Below are 24,841 nucleotides of genomic sequence, written 5' to 3'. Positions count from 1 at the left end.
AAACCTGCATGTTGTGCACCTGTACCCTAGAACTTAAAGTATAATAATAAAAAAACTAAATAAAATAACAAATTTTGTAAGAATAGCATTATTTCCACCTTTGATAAACTGGCAGAAAGAAATAATTGGAACTACTTTCATTTTCTCCCCTGTAAATCTTTTAATTTTTATCCCATTATCTAAGAAAAGTATGGCTTTAAATACACAGCTTTCAAAAGGCAGTAAGAATCCTAAAGTGTGGGCTAAATTTTCAAAGTCACACTGAAGTGATCAATTAAGTATCAATAAAAAAGTAAGCATCTGAAAATCACTTTTTAAATATATATATATTAATTCCTTATTGTTTAAATAAGGCTCTGATCGTACGTATGTCAACAAGTTTAAAAGTAATCGCAGAATTCCAGTTCTGGATTAATTCGAGACATCTTGCAGTGTCCTATCTCCCCACTTAATATGACCACTATATTTGGATAGAATATGTATGTCATCTATTTGAAGACTCTTAAAAGTAAATCGCAGCAGACATATTGCTATTAAGAAATATAACAGAATTTAAAATATCACCAAACTGTGAGATAACAATTTTCTTTTCAGAATTCCATGGCCTGGATTGAAGGCATCACAAAACCCAGAAGTTGTCATCAACACTGCTCAAGAAATGTCCAAGAAAGAGAAGCCTTCCAGTTCAGACTCAGGAAGCAGGAAGGAAATCTGGCAGTGACAATGTCAACAGAGGAAAGCTGCAAACACTCAATTCTCTGAGAGATGACATTCTTCTTCAATCAGATAAACTGTAGTCCTAAGAGCAAAATCTCCCATTGCTTTTATCCTCCTCATTCATCTCATCAGTTGAACCAGAATAAGGCCATAGTTGGGGCAGAGAGTGATAAATAAGATCGCAGCTTTCTGGCCAGGGGACTAAAAAGTGGTGACCTAAGGAACAGGAAAGTATGTCAGAGATCATAGAGTAGGAAGGCCTTAGGAAGGCATCCACAGCAAGTTCTTTAGGAAATCTTGAGCTCTGTCCTGACCTGTGCTTATTGAATCGGATTCTAAACAACGCCAAGATTTTGTGAATTTAACTAAAAGGTAAACCTCCACACGGGTCCTGGAATGGCCATTGGTACACATGCAGGACAGATCTGACAAACACTGAAAGGTAATGAAAATGGCGTCTGAATATAAAAACAAGAAGGATGGTCAGAATTTGTTGTCTGATCTAAACAAACTGATTGCCTACAAAAACAACAAAAAAGTGGACATTTTCCATAATACTCAAATAAGATCCAGAGTCTGGTTATGTGATATTCGAAGTCCTAAATATAATCTATTGTTTTACCTGTTAAGAACTAGGAAAATTATGTCATTGGAAATGCCAATGGCATGCTGACACGTTGGATTATCTAAACGCTATTTTAAAGCAACTGTTTAAAACATGTTCCAAATAATTAGGTGAAATAAATGGAAATCTAGAAAGTCTCTCCAAAGACATACAATATATTTTTAAAACCCCAAATAAATATTAGCATTCTACTTATGTTAACAGCAACAACAACAACAAAATTCATGGATGTTCTGAATGGATTGACAGAGAAAGAGTTATCAAACATAAAGAATTACAAATGGAAGTTATCCCATTTTGAAAACAAAAGGAAAAATATTAAAGGAAAAAATGATTAGACTTCAGGAACTTCTTAGACAATACCAAAATGTCATGAAATCCAAGAAGGAAAAGAGAAAGAGGACCAGAACAAAATAATGTAGGTATATATGTGTACATATGTATATGTATCAATGCATCTGACACCTGAAAACTTCTCAAATAGGCCAACAGCATCAAACCCAAGATAAACCCAAAACAGTTCATGTCAAGGCACATCATAATCAAACTTCTAAAAACTAAAAATATGCAAACACCAAGATATGCAATAGTTACAGGAGAACAATGATTCACATGACTGTGAATTTGTTGACCAGAAATCATTAAGGCCAAAAGGAAATGAAACAAAATTTGTAAAGTTCTGAAAGAACTGAACTGTCAAAGCGAGGTCTATGTTCAGCAAAATACCCTTCAGACATGAAGGTAAAGGAAAACTATTACAATTTCTGCCAGCAGACCTGATACAAAAGAATTGCTCAAGGCACCTTTTCAAAGAGAAAAGAAATTAAATCAAAGGAAACATCAAATTCTAGAAATAAAACATGAGTTACAAACGGTAAATATCTGAGAAATATGTCACACTATTCACTTTTTAAGTAATCTAAAATAATTTAATGGTTGAAAGAAAAAAGTTCTCTGATAGAATTTTCAATGAATGGAGGTATAATACATAGGAAAAGTATGATATAAATAGAAGATGTAGGGACCTATATGATGCTATACTTTCTACATTCAAATTGAAATGGTAAACATTGATTCTAAGTTAAATAGGGACATTGAATTACAAGGGCAACACCCCCTCCCCACAAATTGTGAAAACCGATATAGCCAGAAACATTATAGATACAATAAAATACAATTCTAAATAATGTTCAATAATCAAGAATTTAGAGCAGGGAAAATAGAAGAATGAATGACAAAAAGAACAGACTAAAATAACATTTTAAAAATGGCACATCTGAATGAAGTATAAATGGCTTAATTTCATGAATAAAAACACAGAAACTGGCGTAATGAATAAAATATAACCTAACTATATGCTGTCTGTAAGAAATCACTTGAAATGTAATGATCAAACTAGAATAAAATAAAAACAATAGAAAAAATATGCCATTCAAATGCTAATGAAAAGAAAGCTGCAGTGGCTATGTTAATATCAGAAAATGTAGGTTTCAGAACAAATGAAATTAAAAGATGTAAAAGAGAATATTACATAATGATAAAAGGGCCAATTAAGCAGAAAAATATGACAATCCTACATGTGCATTCAACTTGAAAAAGTGCTTCAAAATATATGAAGCAAAATCTGACAGACAAAAAAAAATTGGAACAAATTCACAAGTACTGTTTGGGATAGCCTAATAAACTAGATAAACAAGAGCAAAATAAGCAAAAATTAAGCAGAAGGAAGAAAACAATATAAAAGAAAAGGACAATAATGAAATTGAAAACAGAACAAAATACAGAAAATTTTTTTAAATGAAGTTTATTTGGAATCACAATACAATGACTAAACCTCCAGCAAGACTCAGGATGAAAAAAGGAGAGATGACACATATTGACAGTATCAGGATTGAAAGAAGAGATATCAGCACAGATTCTACAGATAATAAAAATATTTTAAAAAATCCAGATAATGTTATGCACACAAACTTATCAATGTTGAAAATACAAACCACTTCCTTGAAAACCAGAAACCAGTTACTCAAAATAAAATATATAACAAAAACAATCCTATAATTATTAAAGAAATATAAAAAATACATTTATTTAAAGATAAAAGTCTCCTGAAAGGAAATGTTCAGACACAGATAGTTTATCTGTTGAATTTAAAAAATATTTAAAGAAGAAATAATAGCATTTCTATACAATCTCTTTCAGAAAATATAAGAGGAGGGAATGTTTTTCAACCCATTTTTCTGAACACAGCATTATGCTGATAATTTAACAAGTCATATATGGTACAAGAAAATAAAACTACATACCAATATTTCATGAAAATAGGTGCTTTTATAAAAAAATTTAAAAAAATATTTCTATTGTAAATAGAAATATATCAACATTAAGATTTTTTTCTTTTTCCTGTGAATGTAAGGCTGACACAATACTGTTATCAGCAAACAGTTTCTTTAAAGTGTTAGGTTGGATAGATTAATTGAGTATTAATATAATTTAATTATACATTAATGAATAGAGCTTCAGAAACCTCTGAACCTAATATTATTAAATAATTGGTCTTTAAACTGTTAGGTGGATAAATTAATTGAATATAATTAAATTATATTAAGTATACTGAGTATAATTAAATTATATTAAGTATATTAAGCATATTAATCAATAATTAATTTATCCAACTTAACAGTTTAAAGAAAAAATCATTTAATAATATGAGTTGATGCTAAAACAAAAAAACAACAAAATTCCACATCCACTCATGATAAAATCTCGAGCAAACTATGAATAAAGGAAGACCTCCTTATCATGACGAAAAACATCTGCCAAAAAATTTAGACCTAACATTGATATACAGGTAAAGAAGTGAATACTGTATCTGTAAGACCAGGAGCAAGCAAGGAAATTCGCTGTCAGCACTCCTATTAAACCTCATAGTGAAAGAACAGCACAGTACAGGCAAGTAAAAATAGATTTAAGACATACAGTCAGAAAAGAAAGAAATCTTTTCCAATTTGCAGAAATTAGAAATAGATTGTTACATACAATATAAGCTCAAGGAATCTTCAAAAATATTGCTAGAACTAATTGTTGAGTGTAATACAGTCAAAGGATTATAGAAAAACACCCCAAATCAAATCTTATATGCATATTAGCAATAAACATTTGGAAACCAAAATTTTTTAAAAAATGTACAACAGCTCCAAAACTATCATACTTAGGTGCCAATCAAGCAATATTTATGTATGATATCTGAATGTTGAAAACTACAAGGATCTGATAACGGAAACAAAAGAAGACTTTAGTAAATAAGAAGTCATACCATGGGCCGGGTGCAGTGGTTCACGCCTGTAATCCCAGCACTTTGGGAGGCCGAGGCGGGTGGATCACGAGGTCAGGAGATCGAGACCATCCTGGCTAACACGGTGAAATCCCGTCTCCACTAAAAATACAAAAAAATTAGCCAGGCGTGGTGGTGGGCGCCTGTAGTCCCAGCGACTCGGGAGGCTGAGGCAGGAGAATGGCGTGAACCCAGGAGGTGGAGCTTGCAGTGAGTGGAGATCGCGCCACTGCACTCCAGCCTGGGCCACAGAGTGAGACTCCGTCTCAAAAAAAAAAAAAAAAAGTCCCATATATGTAACCATCTTTTGCATAAAATCATTCTTGTTATTCGTCCATTCATTTAACAAAAGCATATTGATGTCTCAAACACTAGGCCAACAACAACAACAACAAAAAAAAAAAACAGGAAGTCATACCATGTTAATATATTTGCAGACTCAAGATAGAAAAAAAGTAAAATTATTTCAAAACTAATATAAAGCTTCTTCACAATTGTGATTAAAATCCCAGCTTGATATGTTTGTGTAGACAAATTGCTGTGAAACTTTAAATGGAAGGCAAATAAATTATAATTTCTAGAACCCTTTTGTAAAAGAACAGTTGGATAAATGATACTACCTGATTTTAAGTGCATTGTCAGTGCACTGTGATATTTTGAAAGAAATATTTCCTGAGCAGTAGGTCCCAACTGTGGGACTTACTATAAAGCTGTTCTAAAGCTGTGCTAATATGGCACCCTGGAAAAGATGAAATTATAATGGCAGGGAAAGAAGTGGTGGTTGTCAGTGTTTAGAGGTTGAAAGAGGAAGTGACTACAAAGGGATTAGAGAGTGATTTGGGGTGAAAGAACAATTCTGTATACTGACTGTAGTAGTGCCAAGATGAATCTATGTATACGTTAAAATTCATAGAATTCTACAATTAAAAAAGTGAATTTTACTGTATGTTAACTTGAAAACAAACATGCAAATATTAAAAATCATATTGATAGTTAACAAAATTGTCATTGTGTTTTGTAACAATTACAATCAGATTCAATAAGCTGATGCTCTGAAACACCCCATCCTCCTGGAGAAGTCAGTTCCTGATTTGTTCTAAAGCAGAAAAACATTTTTCATTCTGCCTATTTGAGGGAATCATGACTCTTCTTCAAGGAATGCCTGTTTCTACTTCAGTTCACCAGACTCTTCTCTTTCTTTAAATAATTGCTCTGATCTACCCAAAGTATTCTGAAGATTCCTTCACTTCCTACTGTTTGTCTTTGTTATGAACTTCAGATTGCACTGGTTGTATATTCTTTATGTTCCTGAGACACCTAAAATGTGGGCCATGTTTCAGTTCATAGTGCTACATATTTTGAAAAAAGCATTGTGATATCCTGCTGTTAAAAATTCACTGGCAAACCTGAGGGAGAATTAAAGTAATTAATTAATAAAAATAATTTATTATAGAACAAGATGTATGGATAAAGTAGGCAGAAAGTGAAATTCAGACATAGCTATCTGAAATTGCTTTGAGTTTAGTACAGAATGAGAGACTAAAATATTTAGAAGTCAGGTCTTCCTATTACTAGGATACATTTTTCAAAATCTTAGAACACTGAAATTTTGTTTGCTGTACTGAAACATATATCTAAAAATATCAGTTTCCAACCAAGATGCAGAAACATGTACCCAATTTATCTTAGCACCTGGAACAGCTAAAAATATCAGAAACATTGTATAAAACAACTGGTTTTCAAGACTTTGTGAATCAGTCAATGAAATTATTCAATAGAAATTCCTAAAATATCGGGGGAAATGAGGTGAGTCCTGCTGTGTCTCAGCTTACCGTCTAGAGAGAGTTTCTGGATTGCAGCACAGGAATGAGGATCCCAGTTGGAGTTCAGAGGTCTCCCTGAGTGAGGAGGTAGTGCTAGTAGTACAGAGAAGGGGATATTGGCTATAATTCACAGGGCACAGTGCCAGACAGGACTGAGTGGCAAGGTGAGGATTCCCTGAGATTTGCAGTGATTAACCCTGGAGTCTCCAGATGAGTACTGATGAGTGCACCCATGAAAGGAAACTAACTGAGGCCACGGAAAGAACTATGCAAACGAATTGGAAGGAACAACTTCCAAGCTCAGAGCAAACAAAAGTTCTTATTCTCATGAGCCAGAATAAAACCAACTCCTAATGCATGACAGATAAGGAATTCAGAAACATTCTTATCTCATGGGTGAGGCAAAGAAAGTCCAGAAGTCTTCTGATCAAACTTAACAAAGCTTAAAGGCATAGACTGAAGGATTAAACTGTTTCCAAGTAGTTCATCTGTATTTCCAGAAAAAAAGGTCTAAAATATTGAAAAGAAAAACAACAACAACAAAAACAGGAGATAAAGAGGTAACATTTATAACATCTAGCATCCAAGGTAAAATTATTATGAAAAGAAGCAGGAAATATAAGATATAATGAGGATAAAATATAATCGGCTGAAAACTAACCCAGGAATAACACAGATGATAGTACACAATAACATTAAACCAGTTATTATGATGGCATTCCATGCAACCAAAAATCTAGATGAAAGACTGATCATGTTGAAGACTTCATAGAAATTTAGCTTATTTTTATTTTTATTTTCAGTTCTGGGGTAGGTATTTTAAAAATCATGTGTCTACATATTAAAAGCTAAAGTGCCTGAAATGAAGATTTCAGCAGAATGAACAGTGGATTAAACATTGCCAAAGAAAACATTAGTAAACTGGAACATGTAATGAGAGAGAATATCCAAAAATTAATACACGAAGGAAAAAAAAGGAAAGAAAATGGTCAAAAATGAAAGATGAGATTATTTTCTGAAAATTATTCAGAAAATAAAAGATAAGATCAAGATCAGTTGGGTATATTCAAGTGGCCTTATACATGTGAAATCGGAGTTCCAAAGGAGTGTGGGACAGAGAACAATATGTGAACATCTAATGACTAAAACATTTCTAAATTTGTTTAAAATGATCAACCAAGGTCATCAGCAAAACCTGCGTACAAGTACGATGAAGAAAGCTTCACCAAGGTATAATGTATCCATACTGCTTAAGAAAAGGGATAAAGTGATGTTCCCCACCCTGTGTCCAAGTGTCGGCCTGTCGTGGGGTGGGGGGAGGGGGGAGGGATAGCATTAGGAGATATACCTGATGTAAATGACAAGTTAATGGGTGCAGCACACCAACATGGCACATGTATACATATGTAACAAACCTGCACGTTGTGCACATGTACCCTAGAACTTAAAGTATAATTTTAAAAAAATAAAAAATAAAAATAAAAGAAAAGCGATAAAGCAAAAATCTCTAAGAATCTGGGGATGACTGGTTGGATAGGGTACTTTATGTACAGAGGAACAAAATGTCAGAGGAGTTTCTATCTAAAAAACTCAGGCAAACATAATGATTCATAATTTTTATAGTACTGAAAGAATAAAACCTGTTAATTTAGAATTCTAGATCCAGCAAAAATGTATTTTATATATAAAAGTGAAATAAAGGTTTTCTCAGACATACAGTAGGTGAACTGAATCATTAACAATGGAAGTGCACTAACAAGTAATGCTAAAGGAAGTCATTCAAGCATCTGGGAACTTATACCAGATAGAAATCTGGATTAACGCAAAGTATTGAAAAGCCTTGCGAACAGTAACTATGTAGATAAATATAAAATACTTTTTTCTAATAACTTCAACATTAATTTTAACGTAACAATTTATTAATATGAGCTAATTGGAAGTTTGAATCTACACATTGTGTGTGTGTGTGTGTGTGTGTGTGTATGTATGTGTGTATGCATAGCACAGTTGTTGGGGGAAGAATAATGTCTCTTCCCAAAGATGTCAATGCCCTAACACCTAGCCATCTATGAACACATTAAATATCATGATTTAAAAAGACTTCACAGGTCTTTTTTAAGGTTACAGACATTAAGTGAGGAAATTATCATGAATTATCTAGGCGAGACCAATCACATGATCCCCTTTTCATCTGATATTAAAAGCAGAGATTTCTCTTCAGCTGTAAGAAGAAGAGGAAGGCAGAAGAGATGCAGCAGAAGAGAGATGTGTTGGAAATATTCCAAGTATGTGTTGGATTTAACATACTGCTGCTGGCACAGAGCTTTAGAGATTCCCATTCAAGGATCAGAAAGGAGTTGCTCAACGGTAAAGGCAGCCTCCTGCAGGTGACTTCAAGCAAGCCAACAGGACCTCAGTCCAACAGAAGAGAGAGGCTGAATTCTGCCAAAAACCTGAATGACATTAGGAAGGATTCTGCCTCAGAGCCTCCAGAAAAGATCATGGTCCTGCTGACCCCTGGGTTGTGATCTTATAATATACTGAGCAGATCCCAGCAGAGCCTATGTGGACCTCTGGCCTAATAATTAGTTTCTGCTGGTTTGAGCCACAAAATTTGTTATAATTTGTTGGAGCAGAAATAGAAAACTATTATGAATTTTATGATTAACGTAAAAATATCTGATAAACTTAGCACAAAGGCTGGAGGGGGTATTTTTTCCATTATATGTGAAGTAGTGCAACATCATTTGAAAAAAGACTGAAAACCACGTACTAAAATAAGAATGAGTTATAGTTAACAAGACAAAATAGGAAATTAATTGATTCATTTAAAATATTCAAAAATGAAAAAAAGAAACAGAAGAAAAATAAAACTATGAACAAATATCAGACAATACATAGCAAGATGTAATAGGCTTAAACCCAATTACATCAGTAATATATTCAATGTGTGGCCCTCTAATTCAAAGGTAGAGACTGTCAGAATGGATTAAAAAAAACACAACTGTACACATCCTAGGAAAACCCACTTTAAGTATAGATAAATGCTTATTTGCAACGACACGGATAGAACCGGAGATCATTACGTTAAGTGAAATAAGCCAGGCACAGAAAAGCAAACATTGCATGTTCTCACTTATTTGTAGGATCTAAACATCAAAGCAATTGAATTCAGGGAACAGAGAGTACAAGGATAATTAACAGGGGCTGGGAATTGTAGTAGGGGGTTGGGGGAGGAGGTGGGGATGGTAAATGGGTACAAAAATAGAAAGAATCAATAAGACTTACTATTTGATACCATAACAGGGTGACTACAGTCAATAACAATGCAATTGTACATTTTAAAATCTCTTAGAGTGTAACTGGATTGTTTGTAACTCAAAGGAAAAACACTTGAGGGGATAGATACCCCATTCTCAAGTGAATGTGCTTCTTTCACATTGCATCCTTGTATCAGAAAATCTCATGCACCCCATAAATACATATGCCTACAATGTACCCTCAAAATTAAAATATGTTAAAATTAAAAGAAAGGAAAAAAGATACACCACGTAAACCTTAATGCAAAAAATGCTGGGGTAGCTATATTGCTAACACTCAGGTATTGGAGCAAATATTATCTGGAATAAACAGAATCAATTCCTAATGAGAAAGACGTCAATTCATCAGGAGGACATCATGATTCTAAACTTTTATCTATATAACAAGAGAGCTTAAAAATACATGAAGAATAAACTGACAGAACTGTGAAAAGAAATAGACAAAGTCTTAATTTTATTAGAGTTTAAACAGCTATTTCTCAATAACTAATAGAGCAAGTAGGTTAAAAAGATACAGAAGGCTTGATTAACATTACCAGTTGACTGTAACCTAACTGATAATTACCAAAACATTAACCAACATCCACAAAATACACATTCTTTTTAAGTGCATCAGGAATATACTTGAAATGATCTAAATCATAGTATGTTCTCTGACCTCATTAGAATCAAATTAGAAATTCATGACAGAACTATATCTGGAAAATCCACATATAATTGGAAGCTAAGTGACATACTTCTAAATGTTTCATGGGATAAAGAATAAGTCAAAACAGAAATTACAAAACATTTTAAAATGAATGGCAATGTATACGCAATATATCAAAACTTGTGAAATAAAGTTGAAGTAGACATATAGGGAATTATTCAGCACTAAATGCATGCATTAGAAGGGAAGAAAGATTTCAAATCAATGTTATCAGGTTTAACCTTAAGAAAACAGAAAAAAGATCAATATACCTCCAAATAAGCCAGAAAGATAAAATAATAAAGATTAGATGGCAAGCTGATAAAATAGGAAAAGGAAAAACAAATACAAAACCAAGAAAAACCAAAATCTGTTTCTTTGAGAGATCAATATAACTCTATCCAGTCTGATCAATAAAACTCTATCCAGTCTGATCAGAAAGGAGGCAGAAAGAGAAAAATTCATTACTGATAAAAAATCTCAGTAATCTAGGAAAAGGTCAGTTTCTCAACTTGATTTAAAAAATCCCTGAAAAGCCTATATCTAAAAACATTTGATATTTTAAGAATGAATGCCATCTCCTAACGTTTACGGACGAGGCCAAGTGTGTTCAATTGTATCACTTCTATTCACCAGGAGAGTCTGTCTACCCAGTATAATAAGCAAAAGTGGAAAAACATACAGATTGGAAAGGAATAAGTAAAAGTGTCTTTATTCATAGTGATACTATTATTCTTGTTATTATTATTATTATTTGAGACAAAGTTTTGCTCTATCGCCCAGGCTGGAGTGCATTGGTATAATTTTGGCTCACTGCAACCTCCGCCTCCCGTGTTCAAGCAATTCTCATGCCTCAGCCTCCCGAGTATCTGGGATTACAGGTGCCCACCACCAAGCTCAGCTAATTTTTGTATTTTTAATAGACATGGGATTACACCATGTTGACCAGGTTGGTCTTGAACTCCTGACCTCAGGTGATCCACCTGCCTTGGCCTCCCAAAGTGCTGGGATTATAGGCGTGAGCCACTGCGCCTGACCCACAGTGATATTATTATTTATGTAGAGAATTCTATGGAACTATAAGCTAATTATGAACTACTATAATAAATGAATTTAGTAGATTTCAGAATATATTATCTATCTTTATATATGATGTTACAATTAACAATTAAAACAAAATGCGGTTTACAATAGCATCAAAATATATGGAATAATTAGAGATAAATCTGACAAAAGATGAGTTAGGACTGTATAAAAAACACTTAAGAACACTGCTGAGAGAAATTAAAGAGACTGGAATATACAGAGATTTTCTGTGTTTCTGGAACAGAAGGATCAATAATGTCAAAAAGACAATTCATCTCAAAGTGATCTATAGCTTCAACACAATTCTAATCTAAGTTATGGTAGTGGGTGTGTATGTGTGTGTTAGTGCATATGTATATGTAAAAATTGAAAGCTTGATTCTAAAATTAATATGGAACTGAACAGAACCTAGAGTATTTTATTCTATATTAAAACTACTTTGAAAAGATGAACAAAGTTGGAGGACTTATAATACATTATTCCAACTTATCATAACGGCTTTTGTTGGTGTAAAGGGACAAATAAATAGATCAATGGAACAGGATAGATTCCCTAAAACACATATATTAAAATATATTTTAAATAATGAAAAGGCAATTCTGTTGCTAAAGTATGGTCTTTTTAGCCGATGATTAAAAATTGGACATTCACATGCCAAAAAAATACAATAAACCAAACAAAACCTTTTGCCAATTTGTCACAATATCGTAAGAAATTAATAAAAAATTCTCATAAACCTAAACTTAAAAACAAAAACTACAAAACTTCTAGAAAGAAGAATTGGGGAAAATCTTAGTATTAACATATTTGTTTTACGCAATACATTCATAGATTTGAAACAATAAGCACGATTCATATGAAAAAAGAAAAATTAAATCTCATCAACATCTTTCACCCACTGAAAGGCAGTGGTTAAAAAATAGAAAGACAAGCCACAGATTGGATAAAAATATTTCTAAATCACATATTTGATAAGTGGATTACATTCAAAATACATAAACAATTCAGTAAACTCAATAATAAGAAAACAGCCCAGTTAAAACTAGGTTAAATATTTGAAAAGACATTTTACCAAAAATGATCAATGCTGAGTTGTATATGAGAAGATGTTTAACATCCTGAGGCATTAGGGAAATGCAAATTAAATCCACAACATGAAACCACTAAACATGTATTAGGATGTCTAAACAGAAAGTCCTGAGGACTTTTTTTGGTGAGGATGTGAAGCAAGTGAAATACCCTTACACTGCTTTGGGGAAGGTAAAATAGTACAATCACTTTGGAAAACTTTTAGGAAGTGTTTTTTAGAAGTGATAAACATACACTTGGCATGTGATCCAGCCATTACCTCTCACAGGTATTTAACCAAGAGATATAAAAACATGCCCATACCAAGATTAAGATATAAATGTGTATATATTTGTAAGCCAAAAATCTGAAACTTCCCAAAAGCCATTTTGGTGAATGGGTAAGAAAATTGTGAAATATTCTTAAAATTGAATATTAACAGCAATAAAAAGAGATGACATATTATGGCATGGGATAACATAAATGAATCTCAGAATAATTTTTGAGTGGAAAAAGGGTAAGAATCCACTTAAAAGAATATATATTGCATGGTTATATAACATTTTTAGAAAGTATTATGGATAATAGATATATTCACTATAGTCACTACCTTTTTTAGCATTTCATAAAGTTTACTATGTTTTCATTTCCATTTCTGACTTCTTTTTAAAGCTTTATATTCTTTTTTTTTTCAACTTTAGATACAGGGGTACATGTGCAGGTTTGTCACAAGGGCATATTACACCCAAGAAGTTTGCATAGTACCCAAAAGGTCGTTCTTCAGCCCAGGCCTCCCTTTCTCCCTCCCTGCTCTAGTATTCTGCAGTATCTATGGTTCTCATGTGGAGGTTCATGTGTGCTCAAGGATTAGCCCTTACTTGTAAGTGAAATTATGTGGTATTGGTTTTCAGTTCTTGCACTGGATCACTTACGATTATGGTCTCCAGCTTCATCCATATTGCTGCAAAGGACATGACTTCATTCTTTTTATGGCTGCATAGTATTCCATGCTGCATATGTAACACATTTTATTTATCCAATCTGATATTGATGGGAATCTAGGTTGATTCCATGTGTGTACTATTGTGAATAGTGCAGTGATGAATATACATGTCTCTATGCCTTTTTGGTACAATGATCTATATTCCTTTGGGTATATACCCAGTAAAGAGATTTCTGGGTTGAATAGTATATCTGTTTTAAGTTTCTTAAGAAGTCTCCAAACTGCTTTCCACAGTGGCTGAACTGACTTACATTTCCAACAATAGTTATATACGTTCCCTTTTCTCTGCAGCCTTCAACATCTGTTACTTTTTTGACTTTTTAATAATAGCCTTCTGAGTGGTGTGAGACGGTATCTCATTGTGGTTTTGATTTGCATTTATCTGATGATTAGTGATGATAAACATAACCAAAACAACGTGGTACTGGTACAGAAAAAACAGACACATAGTTCGATGGAACAGAATAGAAAAATCATACATTTAGAATCATTTCAGCCTCAACAAGGCCAAAAAAACAAGCACTGGGGAAAGAACTCCCTATTCATTAAATAGTGCTGGGATAACTGGCTGGTCATACACAGAAGATTGAAACTGGACGCCTACCCTTCATCAGATACAAAAATTAACTCAAGATCATTTAAAGATTCAAATAAAAGACCCCAAACTATAAAAATCCTAAAAGAAAACCTAAGAAATACCCTTCTAGACATGCAATTCCGCAAATAACTTTTGGCTGAGTCCCCAGAAACAACTTCAACAAAATAAAAACTGACAAGTTGGACCCAAATAAACTAAAGAGCTCTTGCACAGCAAAAGAAGCGATCAATAGAATAAACAGACAACTTACAGAATGGGAGGAAATATTCACAAAGTATGCCTCCAGCAAAGATCTAATATCTAGAGTCTCTAAGGGACTTAAAACAGATCATGAAGCAAAAAACAAGCAATCCCATTTAAAAAAATGGGCAAAGGACATGAACAAATACTTCTCAAAAGAAGATATATTCACTATCCACGGTGATTATTTTTCAGACACACAAACACATATCTATGTATACATACATTAATAAATACATGTTGAAATTTTAAATCTATGCAGTTTATTGTACATGACAAACTGTTAAAATACATGCAAGATATCTGGAAATGCATTACTAGATTGGTAGTTTAAGGAGGAAATGTCCTCAAGATAATAGTAAAATAACTTGAATTATATAATCTAAAGGGATAGAGAAAAAAACTAAGTAGTAATAATTATGAAATAAAATATCTTTGTGATTGAGATAATCACATATTTGCACAAAATAATTAAAAATTGAAGAAATTTTTCCAGAAGTTATAGACGACCTCCTATATGCAAATCTCTAAGGTATACCTTAAGGTTATAAAATATCACCTTTTTCCTTGAAGGATTAATGGTGTTATCTGTGAGATAATGTCACACATAAATGGATAATTTCAAGTCAGTGTGAAAGGTACATTGTTAAAGAGGCTGTTGGAATGGAGTTGGTTTCTGGATCAGCTGGAAAAGTTCTATCAATATCTTCAAAGATATGTGGATGACTTTTGGCCAAGGTAAGGACATTGGAATTTATGATGGACCAGAAAGTTTTCTGGCAACCTCCAAAGTCATTTTCTGCACTGATAGTTTGGACTTGACCTAAACAATTTGTGAAGCTTGGCTAAATTACTTAAAGAACTCTACCTGAGAGTCTCTTTGAGGTGCCTCATTCAGATCTTCGTGGTTCAAGGTCAACATACACATCATCTTGTTTGCAAATAGGGCCCCTGGAAATCTTGTGCAGGGGATTGTCTCTCAAAGGTCTGACACTTTGCATTCTTTTTCTCTGGCTGCACCATATCCTTTTTTTAAGAATAGGGCATTTACATGACTATACAGTCAGCCCTCTGTATCCCCAGGTTCTGCATCTGAGGACTCAACGAAGCAGGGATCAAAAATATTTTTAAAAACCATTTAAAATATCAATACAGCAATAAAAATAATACGAATTTTTTTAAAATACAGTGAAACACTATTTGCACAGCATTTACATTGTATTAAGTATTATAACTAATCTAGAGCTGATTTAAAGTATATGGGAAGAATGTGTGTAGGCTATATGCAAATACTATGCCTTTTTACATAAAGGGATTTGAGCATTCATGGATTTGGTATCCCATGGATGTTGGTCCTAGAACCAACTTCCCATAGATACCAAGGAACAACTGTACTTTGTGAAGTCTGCTGAGTCCTTTCAAATACTTAAGCTTTGAAAAGTTTACAGAGTGGACCTAGTACTATGAGATCTCATGGGAAGAAATCTTGCAATAAGGCAGATCATATTTAGAATTGCTTTCTAGTTCTAGAAATGATGCTTGGACTAAGTTTTATAAGACAAATAGCAATCAGTCTGGCTAAAAAGGGAGGGAGGGAGGGAAAGAGGGAAGGAGAGAAAGAAACAGAGACAGAGAGAATCATATTTTAGACGGAGATTGTGAAATCTCATCCTAGAGAAATTAAGCATATCTGCATAAAAAGAAAAACAAACTATGCTTAAGAAGATGATGTAGCACATGGAACTAGTTTTACTTATAACTGAGCGGTTATTTCATTTTTATGTAATGTGAGTTGAATTCTTTCTGCTTTATTTCTTTCACCATTAGAAACAGACGTTCTCTGAACACCTATGCTTTTATTAAAAGCCATAGGATATGACACAAGCAAAAAAAAAAAAAAAGGCAAGAGATAGTGGTGATACTGGTCATTCGTGAATTTCAATGTGAATAAAATACTGATATGGTTTCGTAGGTTATCCTTTAGTGCAGCACATTTTGAGGAACAGGACCCATGAATGTCTCTCCAAAGTTATCTAGACATTAATTTTCCTGAATGCCATTCATCTCCACAATGTAAGGTGCTATCTTGTGGTGACTTTTACTTTACTGATTGATTCTATGAAATGATAAAAATTTGCATTATTGCAGTATCTTGTGATCCCTATAGATTTCTATAAGTTGTGGTCTCACAAATGATAGGATTCACTTCTGTACTCATCAAATCAATTTTAGAGAACAACACACAGAGGTCAATCCCTAATTGACAAGCAGAAGACTGTTACACTTGAAACAGATAAATTCAGAATGAGAATCCAATTCAAACAATGAGAAAATTCTGCCGTATCTTTAATCAGGGATTAAACGTACAATGTTGAAAAATGAATGCATGCTTTTCTACAGCTTTTCAAATATATTATGACACCAAGTGTACTTAGAAAATCTGAGTAGAAGAGAAATAGAGACTTAAGGAAAAGAAATGAACTATATTAAATACTCAAATCAATTACTTATATGGAAGAGAAAAGCAAAGAAAGATGTGCCTACATCTGTGCAGGTTATCTCTATCTATCTATCTATCTATCTATCTATCTATCTATCTATCTATCATCCATCATTTCTCTAGTTTCTATAAACTAAAAATTTTGAAATAATAGTTATATAAGAGATAAGGAGAAAAAGATATACCTTTCTTTTCTTGTGTTCCCAGATTGCCTATTCTTGAAATTTAATAGGGGATACACAATTAATAAAATTATAAAATACTCTGGTTTGGGTAAATATTTATTGATTTGGGTAAATTATATATTGTATATTATATAACATTGTTACAAATTACAAATTCCCTCATAATTTGCACTCATTAAACTGACTTAAAATAGCTGTCTGCATGGTTGATTCAATTACATGATTCATCTACAAGACACAAATTCACTCTTTCATACTTGTACGTGCTTTACATTCTAAAACACTGCATACAACTTAAAGAGAAAATTTTGACTTAACTTTCCATTTATTATAAAAAGTATTTTTCCTCATTTTCATGACTTCAAGAAATTGCAAGAAATAGGTAGGAATACAAAAATTACTGCCTGGGGGTTACTGAGATAACAAAGTGCACTATACATTCAGACACTCATTTGTACAGACATCTCTGGCCATTATCACCCACTGTTGATTTTACTGTTCAAAGACTGACTAAAGAAACAATTGCTTTACAATTGCATTACTAGGTGTTTTTTATCCAATCTCAATTGTTCCTGCCTCCATTACCCCAATTTGAACCTGCAGTTAGTGAATCACTCTTCACAAATTTACAAAATATTCATAAAATAATAAATCACTATACATTAGAAGAACATTTTATAAAATGGACACTCTACTGACTATATTTTAAATTTAAAAGTTATTTCCAGGTCTTTCATCTCTATGAGCATTTTTTTTTTAGTAGTACAGTGTGTATTATTTAACTAAAGCCTAGGAATCAGATGGTGGGAGAATATATGTGGGTTAAAGTAAGAGAGACAATATTAATCCTCTTTTAGAAGAGTGTATCCATGATGTGTAAGTGGGCATGTTTGTGTATATGTATAGCACAATTATCTAGTTAAAAGAATATGAATTTATGGAAAAGGTAGCCAGCCAATTTAGTCAATGTCTCTGTTAATCTGTTTTTAAAAGATTTCACATAGTATGTCAGAGTGAAACAAGGTATGATGATATGAGGAAAGCATTTACTCGGAGGTTCATGAACAGAAAAGTTTTAGGCAGGTTGGAGAGCTTACCTGAAGATCCAATAAAAAGTTTAATATAAGCAAGTAAAATTTTTTATGACTATCAAGATTATATCAATGTTTGTTCGGTGAGGGAAATCAGCTAACTGAAAATAGAATATTGAAGTCATGTAGCAGGATTTCTCTCAAATTATTGACCAAATCTACCCATGAATTTATGCACGTCCTCACTCATTTTTTAACTCATTTCCTCCAGGCTCAATATAAAATATATTCTCCTTATGTTCAAGGTAATATTCCTTAATATTGTCCTAAAGCCTCAACAACATCCTATAGTCATTAACTCAACTTTGTGATGTTCCCCATTTAATAGCTAAGTCCAAAAACCTTAGGTAGTAGGTCTTTAACTTTTTTTTTAGCTTTCATCCTTTAAAAAATACATGTGTACTTTTATGCTTCGAGTCCTTGTAATCTGAATTTAACACCGACAACTTAAGTAGTATCATCTACCATAATGTCTCTTGCAACCTCATAATCTCTAAATTCAGCACACTTATTTTGGTGCACACTGTATTGGTCATTTTTGCTTGCATTGATAACTGGAAGCCCTAAAACCCACACTAGAAGTCTTAAAATTACCCTTGATTCCTCTTGCCTCTGTGACACAGGTATAACATGATGATTTTGCTTTGAAATCTAGTTTTATTGTATGCCTTCCTCTTCACTTCCTTGTTCTTTAGTAAAGGCACCAATTATCTCTCACATGAACGCACTTTTTCTCCCTGCCAATATCCTTGTGTCATCTCCCTTGCTCTCTGGATTACTTGCTTCTCAATGGCAGCTCTTCTTTGTCCCATAAGTCAGGTTTTTAATAAAGCATCGATGGTCCTCCATGATTGACTGCTACCTGCTTTTCAGCTGCACCTCCATGTAATCTCCAAACCAACCAACACACCATTACTCTTATTCCTGTTAAAAATAGTCTATTTCAATCACAGTTAGGTGCTCGGATTTTTTCACACGTTATGCTCTTGTTTGTTTTACAAGTGTTGGTCTTTCTGTCTGCAACATATTATTGTCCTATTCTCCTAAATAACAGCTTTCCTTCATTACATTTATCTTTAATACCAAGGAACTCTCCTGTCTTCAGCTGCATTGGGTGTCCATTCTCCTAAAATAAGTCTGTGAATATCTAGGAAAACTGCATTTGTTAAATGCTTTTGTATCCAGCTACCCCATAAACAATAAAGGACTTTAGTAAAGTTGATTCTTATAAGTTGTTGAGATACAACTCTAAGTGTCTTAAGGCAAATGATGCTGTGTTAAGCCTTTTAGTAGTCCAAGCACAATATAGTGTAAAACACATAGTCAGCACTTTGTATATACCTGTTGAATAAATATATGAAATCAATATAAAATAATTTTGAAATGACAGTAAAAACTCTTCAGCTAAATTTCCAATACCTCAATAAGGTGATAAAAATTTGTCATAAATGATCACCATCAGGGAAAGTGAAAAGGGACACCAAGGTAAGTAATTTCAAAAGTACACCTAGGTCAGATGGTGCTTAAATTGATTGTTTAAAGACAGAGAGAGAGAGAAACAGACAAAAGCACTGGTTTTGCATTTGTCTGTTTGTGTGTGTGTGTGTGTATGATAACAAATAACTTTAAAATCTCAGTGCTTAAAAATATGCTTTGTCTTGTACTCATGTTATGTTGTCTGCTCCTGCAGATCAACTGTGACTCTGCTCCTCCTGTCTTCATCAAGGTGCCCAGGATGAAGGCTAAGTCCCTATTTGGGTCATGCTCTTTTCATGGCAGAAGGAAAAAAACAAGAGAATAAGAGAAAAGATGTGATGTTTTCTTGAAGTTTGATTTCAGTCATGGTGTGTATTTTGTTTGCTTCTAAGCCACTGGCTAGAGCAAGTCACATGATCAACTGGGTGAAGACGCACAATCCTTCCTTTGGAGGAGCCATATTTCACATATTAAAGGCACTGATGTACAACCTTCTTCAAGGGAGGGGAAGAATATTTGTGAAAAACAATACCCAGGCATTGAAAAATATATTAAGAAAGTCATAGAGGGAGGTAAGAAAAAATAAAGTAAGTAATAAGATCCTAAAGATTTATTATTGCTGGTACTACAGAGGAAGCCAGCAAGGATATCTTTCAACTAATTGTTGAAACAAAAGAGTATGAATTGGTAGGATAGAAATGTGATGGAAAAGTCTGCAAAGAACAAAACATAGAATAAAGGGCAGGTCCTCCTACCAGGCCAAGATTTAACAAGGAAGCGCTGCATGTGAAAAAACATTTGTCTGGGGCATTTGGGTGGGACTTCGGTATACTTGACGTGGAAGAAGATGAATGAAAGAGGACCAGAATAAATGTCAAATTGGTAAAGATAAAAATTAGTAGCAATTAAGTGAGAGGACTGGGAATGTAAATTGAGAGGAACAAAATAGGGCAGTAGTCAAAGTCTGTAATTAAAGATCAAATAATATGAATAAAAGTAGCGCTTTTATTTTATTGGTATTATTTTTTGCAGCCTCATAATTTTCACCAAAACATCTTTAAGGAGTTTTATAAAAGAGGCGTGATAAGGGAAAACTTTCAAAAAAAAAACCTCAAGATTTAAAAGGAGCCAGTAAGCAGGGTGAAAGTCAATAAGACTGGAGTAAAATGATTTTCCTGTCTTAAGTTAAGGCAAAATGGGAGAGAAAAGCACAGGCGTCTGATGGCATTAGTCAATGCATTCTCTCGGCAGTGTACAACTGCATCCTCCAGACGGAAATCAATTGATACCTGATTTTATGAACACTGTTATTTAAAATAAAAGAGATTCCAGGAATTTTAAGCTACGAGAGTTTGTGATCCTAAAGGGAAAAATGAGACTAATTATCAATGTCCAAGCAAGGAAGTTCATATTAGAATCTATGGTTGATTCTGTTAGAGGAAAGTGGGAGACAGAGGAGAAGAATTTGCTTTTGGGAGGGTCAAACTGATACAGACAAAACAGGAATTATTTGCATGATTGATCAGAAATGCACATAAAAATATATTCCTATATTTGTCTCCTTATAAATCTGGAAATAAGTAAGTATAGAAATATAAAACTAAATATTCCAGTTTAAATGCAGACCATGATGGACATGAAGATTCACACTTTATTAAAAGAATATTCATACCTGAATAATCATTCCTTTAAAATGAATGTAATCATAATAATCACAGAAAATCTAGTAGGGAAATAGAATACAACATGCTATAAATATATTAAAGAAAATATTAGGTTGGTGCAAAAATAATTGCGGTTTCTGCCATTAAAAGTAATGATAAACACCGCAATTACTTTTGCACCAACCACATATTAAAGTAGAAACTACAATAGCAGAATGAATAACAAAGGGTTACTATGCCTGCTGGATAAATTTCATTTTAATATCAAACTTGAATTAATATTTTAGTGTAATTATATGTATATATAATAACAATAATAGGAAATACTTATATGCTGTTTCCTATAAACTTACCAATTTTAAAGAATTTTACATATATTAATTTTTATTATAATTCCTTTTTTCATAAGTACATACTTAACACAAAGACTGCTCATGATGAAATACACTTACATATTTCACCATAAATCTTTTTGGATACAAAGTATGGTAGACAATTTGGTAATTAACAAACTAAATAGCCACTATATATTACCCTTGTTTATTGTACATAATAGAGTTACATGTTGATATAGATAAAGGTATAGATACAGACACCTCCCTATTTAAACCTATCCTTTATGCACTGAAATCTTCCTCTTGCACTGAAGGTTAACTACTCCACTGATTATGGCACCCTTAAAAAATATCAGACTCTGTACTTCTAAAAAGACCATTGAAAAATGCTAGATCTCCTCTAAGGACCCAGTTTCCCTATGACTGGCATCTAATGGCAGAACGCTTAGGGAAGGGGTGGATCATAATGGGTTTTCTATGCCATGAAAACTTGTCTTGAGAGTAGTGAGAAGCACTGAAGAATTATTACAGTTGAAAGTCTTGGTGGAGAGAAAGGTACAATTGTGAGATTCAGTGTAGAGAAACCAAGTTGTATGAATTCAAGAAAAAAAATTAGATCAGCACTCTCATGGAAAACAAGATGATAGAGAAAATAGAGTATGTTTGAGAGATGTTAAAATATACAATGGATATGTCTTGATAACAGATTAGACTGCCAAAATGGAGATGATATGGTTCAACAAAATCTGTGTCTTCAGCAAAATCTCATCCCATGTTGTATTAATAATTCCCAGGTATCCTAGGGAAGGAACTGGTGGGAGGTGACTGGATCGTGGAGGCTGTTTTCCCCATGCTGTTCTTGTGACAGTGAGGGAGTTCTCACGAGAGCTGATGGTTTGAAGTGTGGCATTTCTTCACTCTTTCTCACACACTCTTGCCTGCTATCATGTAAGACATGCCTTTGCTTCTCCTCTGCCTTCTGCCATGATTGTGTCTTGAGGCCTTCCCAGTCATTTGGAACTGTGAGTCAATTAAATCTCCTTTCTTTATAAATTACTCAGTCTCAAGTATTCTTTACAGCATGTGCAAATGGGCTAGTACAGGAGACAGCCAAGATAACTGTAATGTATTTTCCAGCTCCATAGAATATCATGTTAACACAGGCAGGAACTATATAGGAGAAGCAACTTTGGAGGAAGAGATTTCATCATGATTTCATAAAACAGTCACTAATGTCCATTAATATTGTAAATATAACCTTAAAAATTTAATTATTAAATTTGAGAAACATAAATAGTGTAAAATATGTAAATTTAAGCAAAAATAATTCATGTAATTTAAAAATAACATTTAGTATGATACTGTACTATGTTTACTTGATATTCTTCCAACAACTACAATTCCAGCAAAAGGCAATTACTCACATATAGCCTATCTGAAAAGGGTTATGAGAATGACAATGTAAAATAAGTCAAGGATCCTGCCTTGAGGCTATAATACAATGTTATAGATGCCATAATAAAGATGGAAAGATTTCTTCCTGGTATAGAAGAGGTTTACTAGATAAGACTTGCATTTTGAGTTCACCTGGTTGCCATTTAATAAAAAACTTTGCTAAAGTGAATCCATACAACATGTACAAATTATTTACTGCTTACCATTAACGATAACAATGATATCACGGAAGTCAATCTCTCCTCTGGCCTCCACCCTTCCTTCACATCTGTATATACCTTCATCACTCTTATTGATGTTGAGAATCTGCAGGTTATTGTTTGCTAACATGGCGAACCGATCTGGAAAGAAAGCAAAGGGGAGAAAATGGTATCAGTAATTGAAGGCTAAGTCCAGAGTGCTCTAAATTGTTAAGAGTTAAAATATGGCACTGTCTGACACTATCAAGCTTTTCATCAGAAAACAAATTCAAATTTGAAAGTAAAATGTAATTTCATGACTTCAATTTTTCCACTCTATGCTGCTTTGTTACACCTTTTTTTTTTCCTAAAAAAAAAAATACATTCAAGACTTTATATCCACATAAAATGGTTAGGCTATTATTTCCCCTTGGTACTTTGGATGCAGAAATGATACACAAAAGAACAATGCAGAAAGATTAGGTATCACAGTTGTGCAAATTTTTGACTGCAAATATGTGGCAACATGGGTTGAAAAGAGATAGAAAATTTATTGAACATCCTTCTTCATATAATAATTAAACTAAACATTTTGCATCTCTGTGGAAGCAACTAAATGATACAATAATATTCAAGTCATATAAAGGACATAAAAAAGATTATACCACAAATGTATTTAAGGGATTTTTTTGGCTAACAAGATAATCTGTATTAGGAATAAATAGATTAGATTTTGTTATTTTATTTCAAGATTCCGTGTGTGTGTGTGTGTGCACATGCATATATATAAAAAAAAGCTGGTATACAGCCTGCATTCACTGATTGTGTAAAGTAATCTGCTATAGTAATCTGTGACACCTAAGCAGCATCTCAGCCTGGCATTATTTTTTGTGTCTGCCCTGATTTTATAAGCATCTCAATCTTGCTGCCATGCTAAAACCTTTTCTCTCCTTATCATTCAAAGAATGCTTTTACATATAGTTCAATTTTGAAACTCTTTGTACGGGCAATATCTTAAATTTCCTTAATTAACACATCCATAGATCTCATTGACTATTATCTGTTTGTTGGATACTGTATATAAGACACTTTGATGAATAAGAGACACACCGCCTCTATCCCTTTGGGCTTCTTGATCAGGTAGAAAGGTGATTATTTTAAGGTACCCAGCCTCTAACATATCTACAGTCTATTGTTTACTCTTTGGGCCTGTTCCCATGTGTACTGCTTTTTTCCCTATCTGTTGGCTTGATAAGGAGGTTAGGAAAACCACTGAAGCCACATGTGAAAAAGGCAGAGTCTCCATCAGCCTGATCGTGGAAAGGATACGGCAGGATCCTGCCTCTACCTCTGCCGCCAACCGGACTTTGCATGAGTGAGCCGTCAACTGCTAGGGTAGTAGGCCACTCCAATTTGGGGGCTAATTTGTCATAGCAGTTCCTTAATGAGAGGGGAGA

General features: G+C 33.4%; 1 protein-coding gene across 4 annotated transcripts in view; it reads right to left on the bottom strand.

The window, feature by feature from the left end:
* NCAM2 (neural cell adhesion molecule 2) overlaps positions 1 to 24,841 on the bottom strand; it is a 557,648-nt gene that overhangs the window by 225,746 nt on the left and 307,061 nt on the right. For all 4 annotated transcript variants that reach the window (XM_054542855.2, XM_002830573.6, XM_024239542.3 and 1 more), the window contains exon 5: positions 23,409 to 23,546. In XM_054542855.2, the coding sequence (XP_054398830.1) occupies positions 23,409 to 23,546 (138 nt within the window). The remainder of the gene's footprint in view (positions 1 to 23,408; positions 23,547 to 24,841) is intronic.

This window comes from Pongo abelii, chromosome 22 (assembly GCF_028885655.2).
Source record: "Pongo abelii isolate AG06213 chromosome 22, NHGRI_mPonAbe1-v2.0_pri, whole genome shotgun sequence".
Taxonomy (NCBI): Eukaryota; Metazoa; Chordata; class Mammalia; order Primates; family Hominidae; genus Pongo; species Pongo abelii.
Note: the sequence above shows the minus strand (reverse complement) of the source record. Positions and strands in the feature narration are given on the sequence as shown.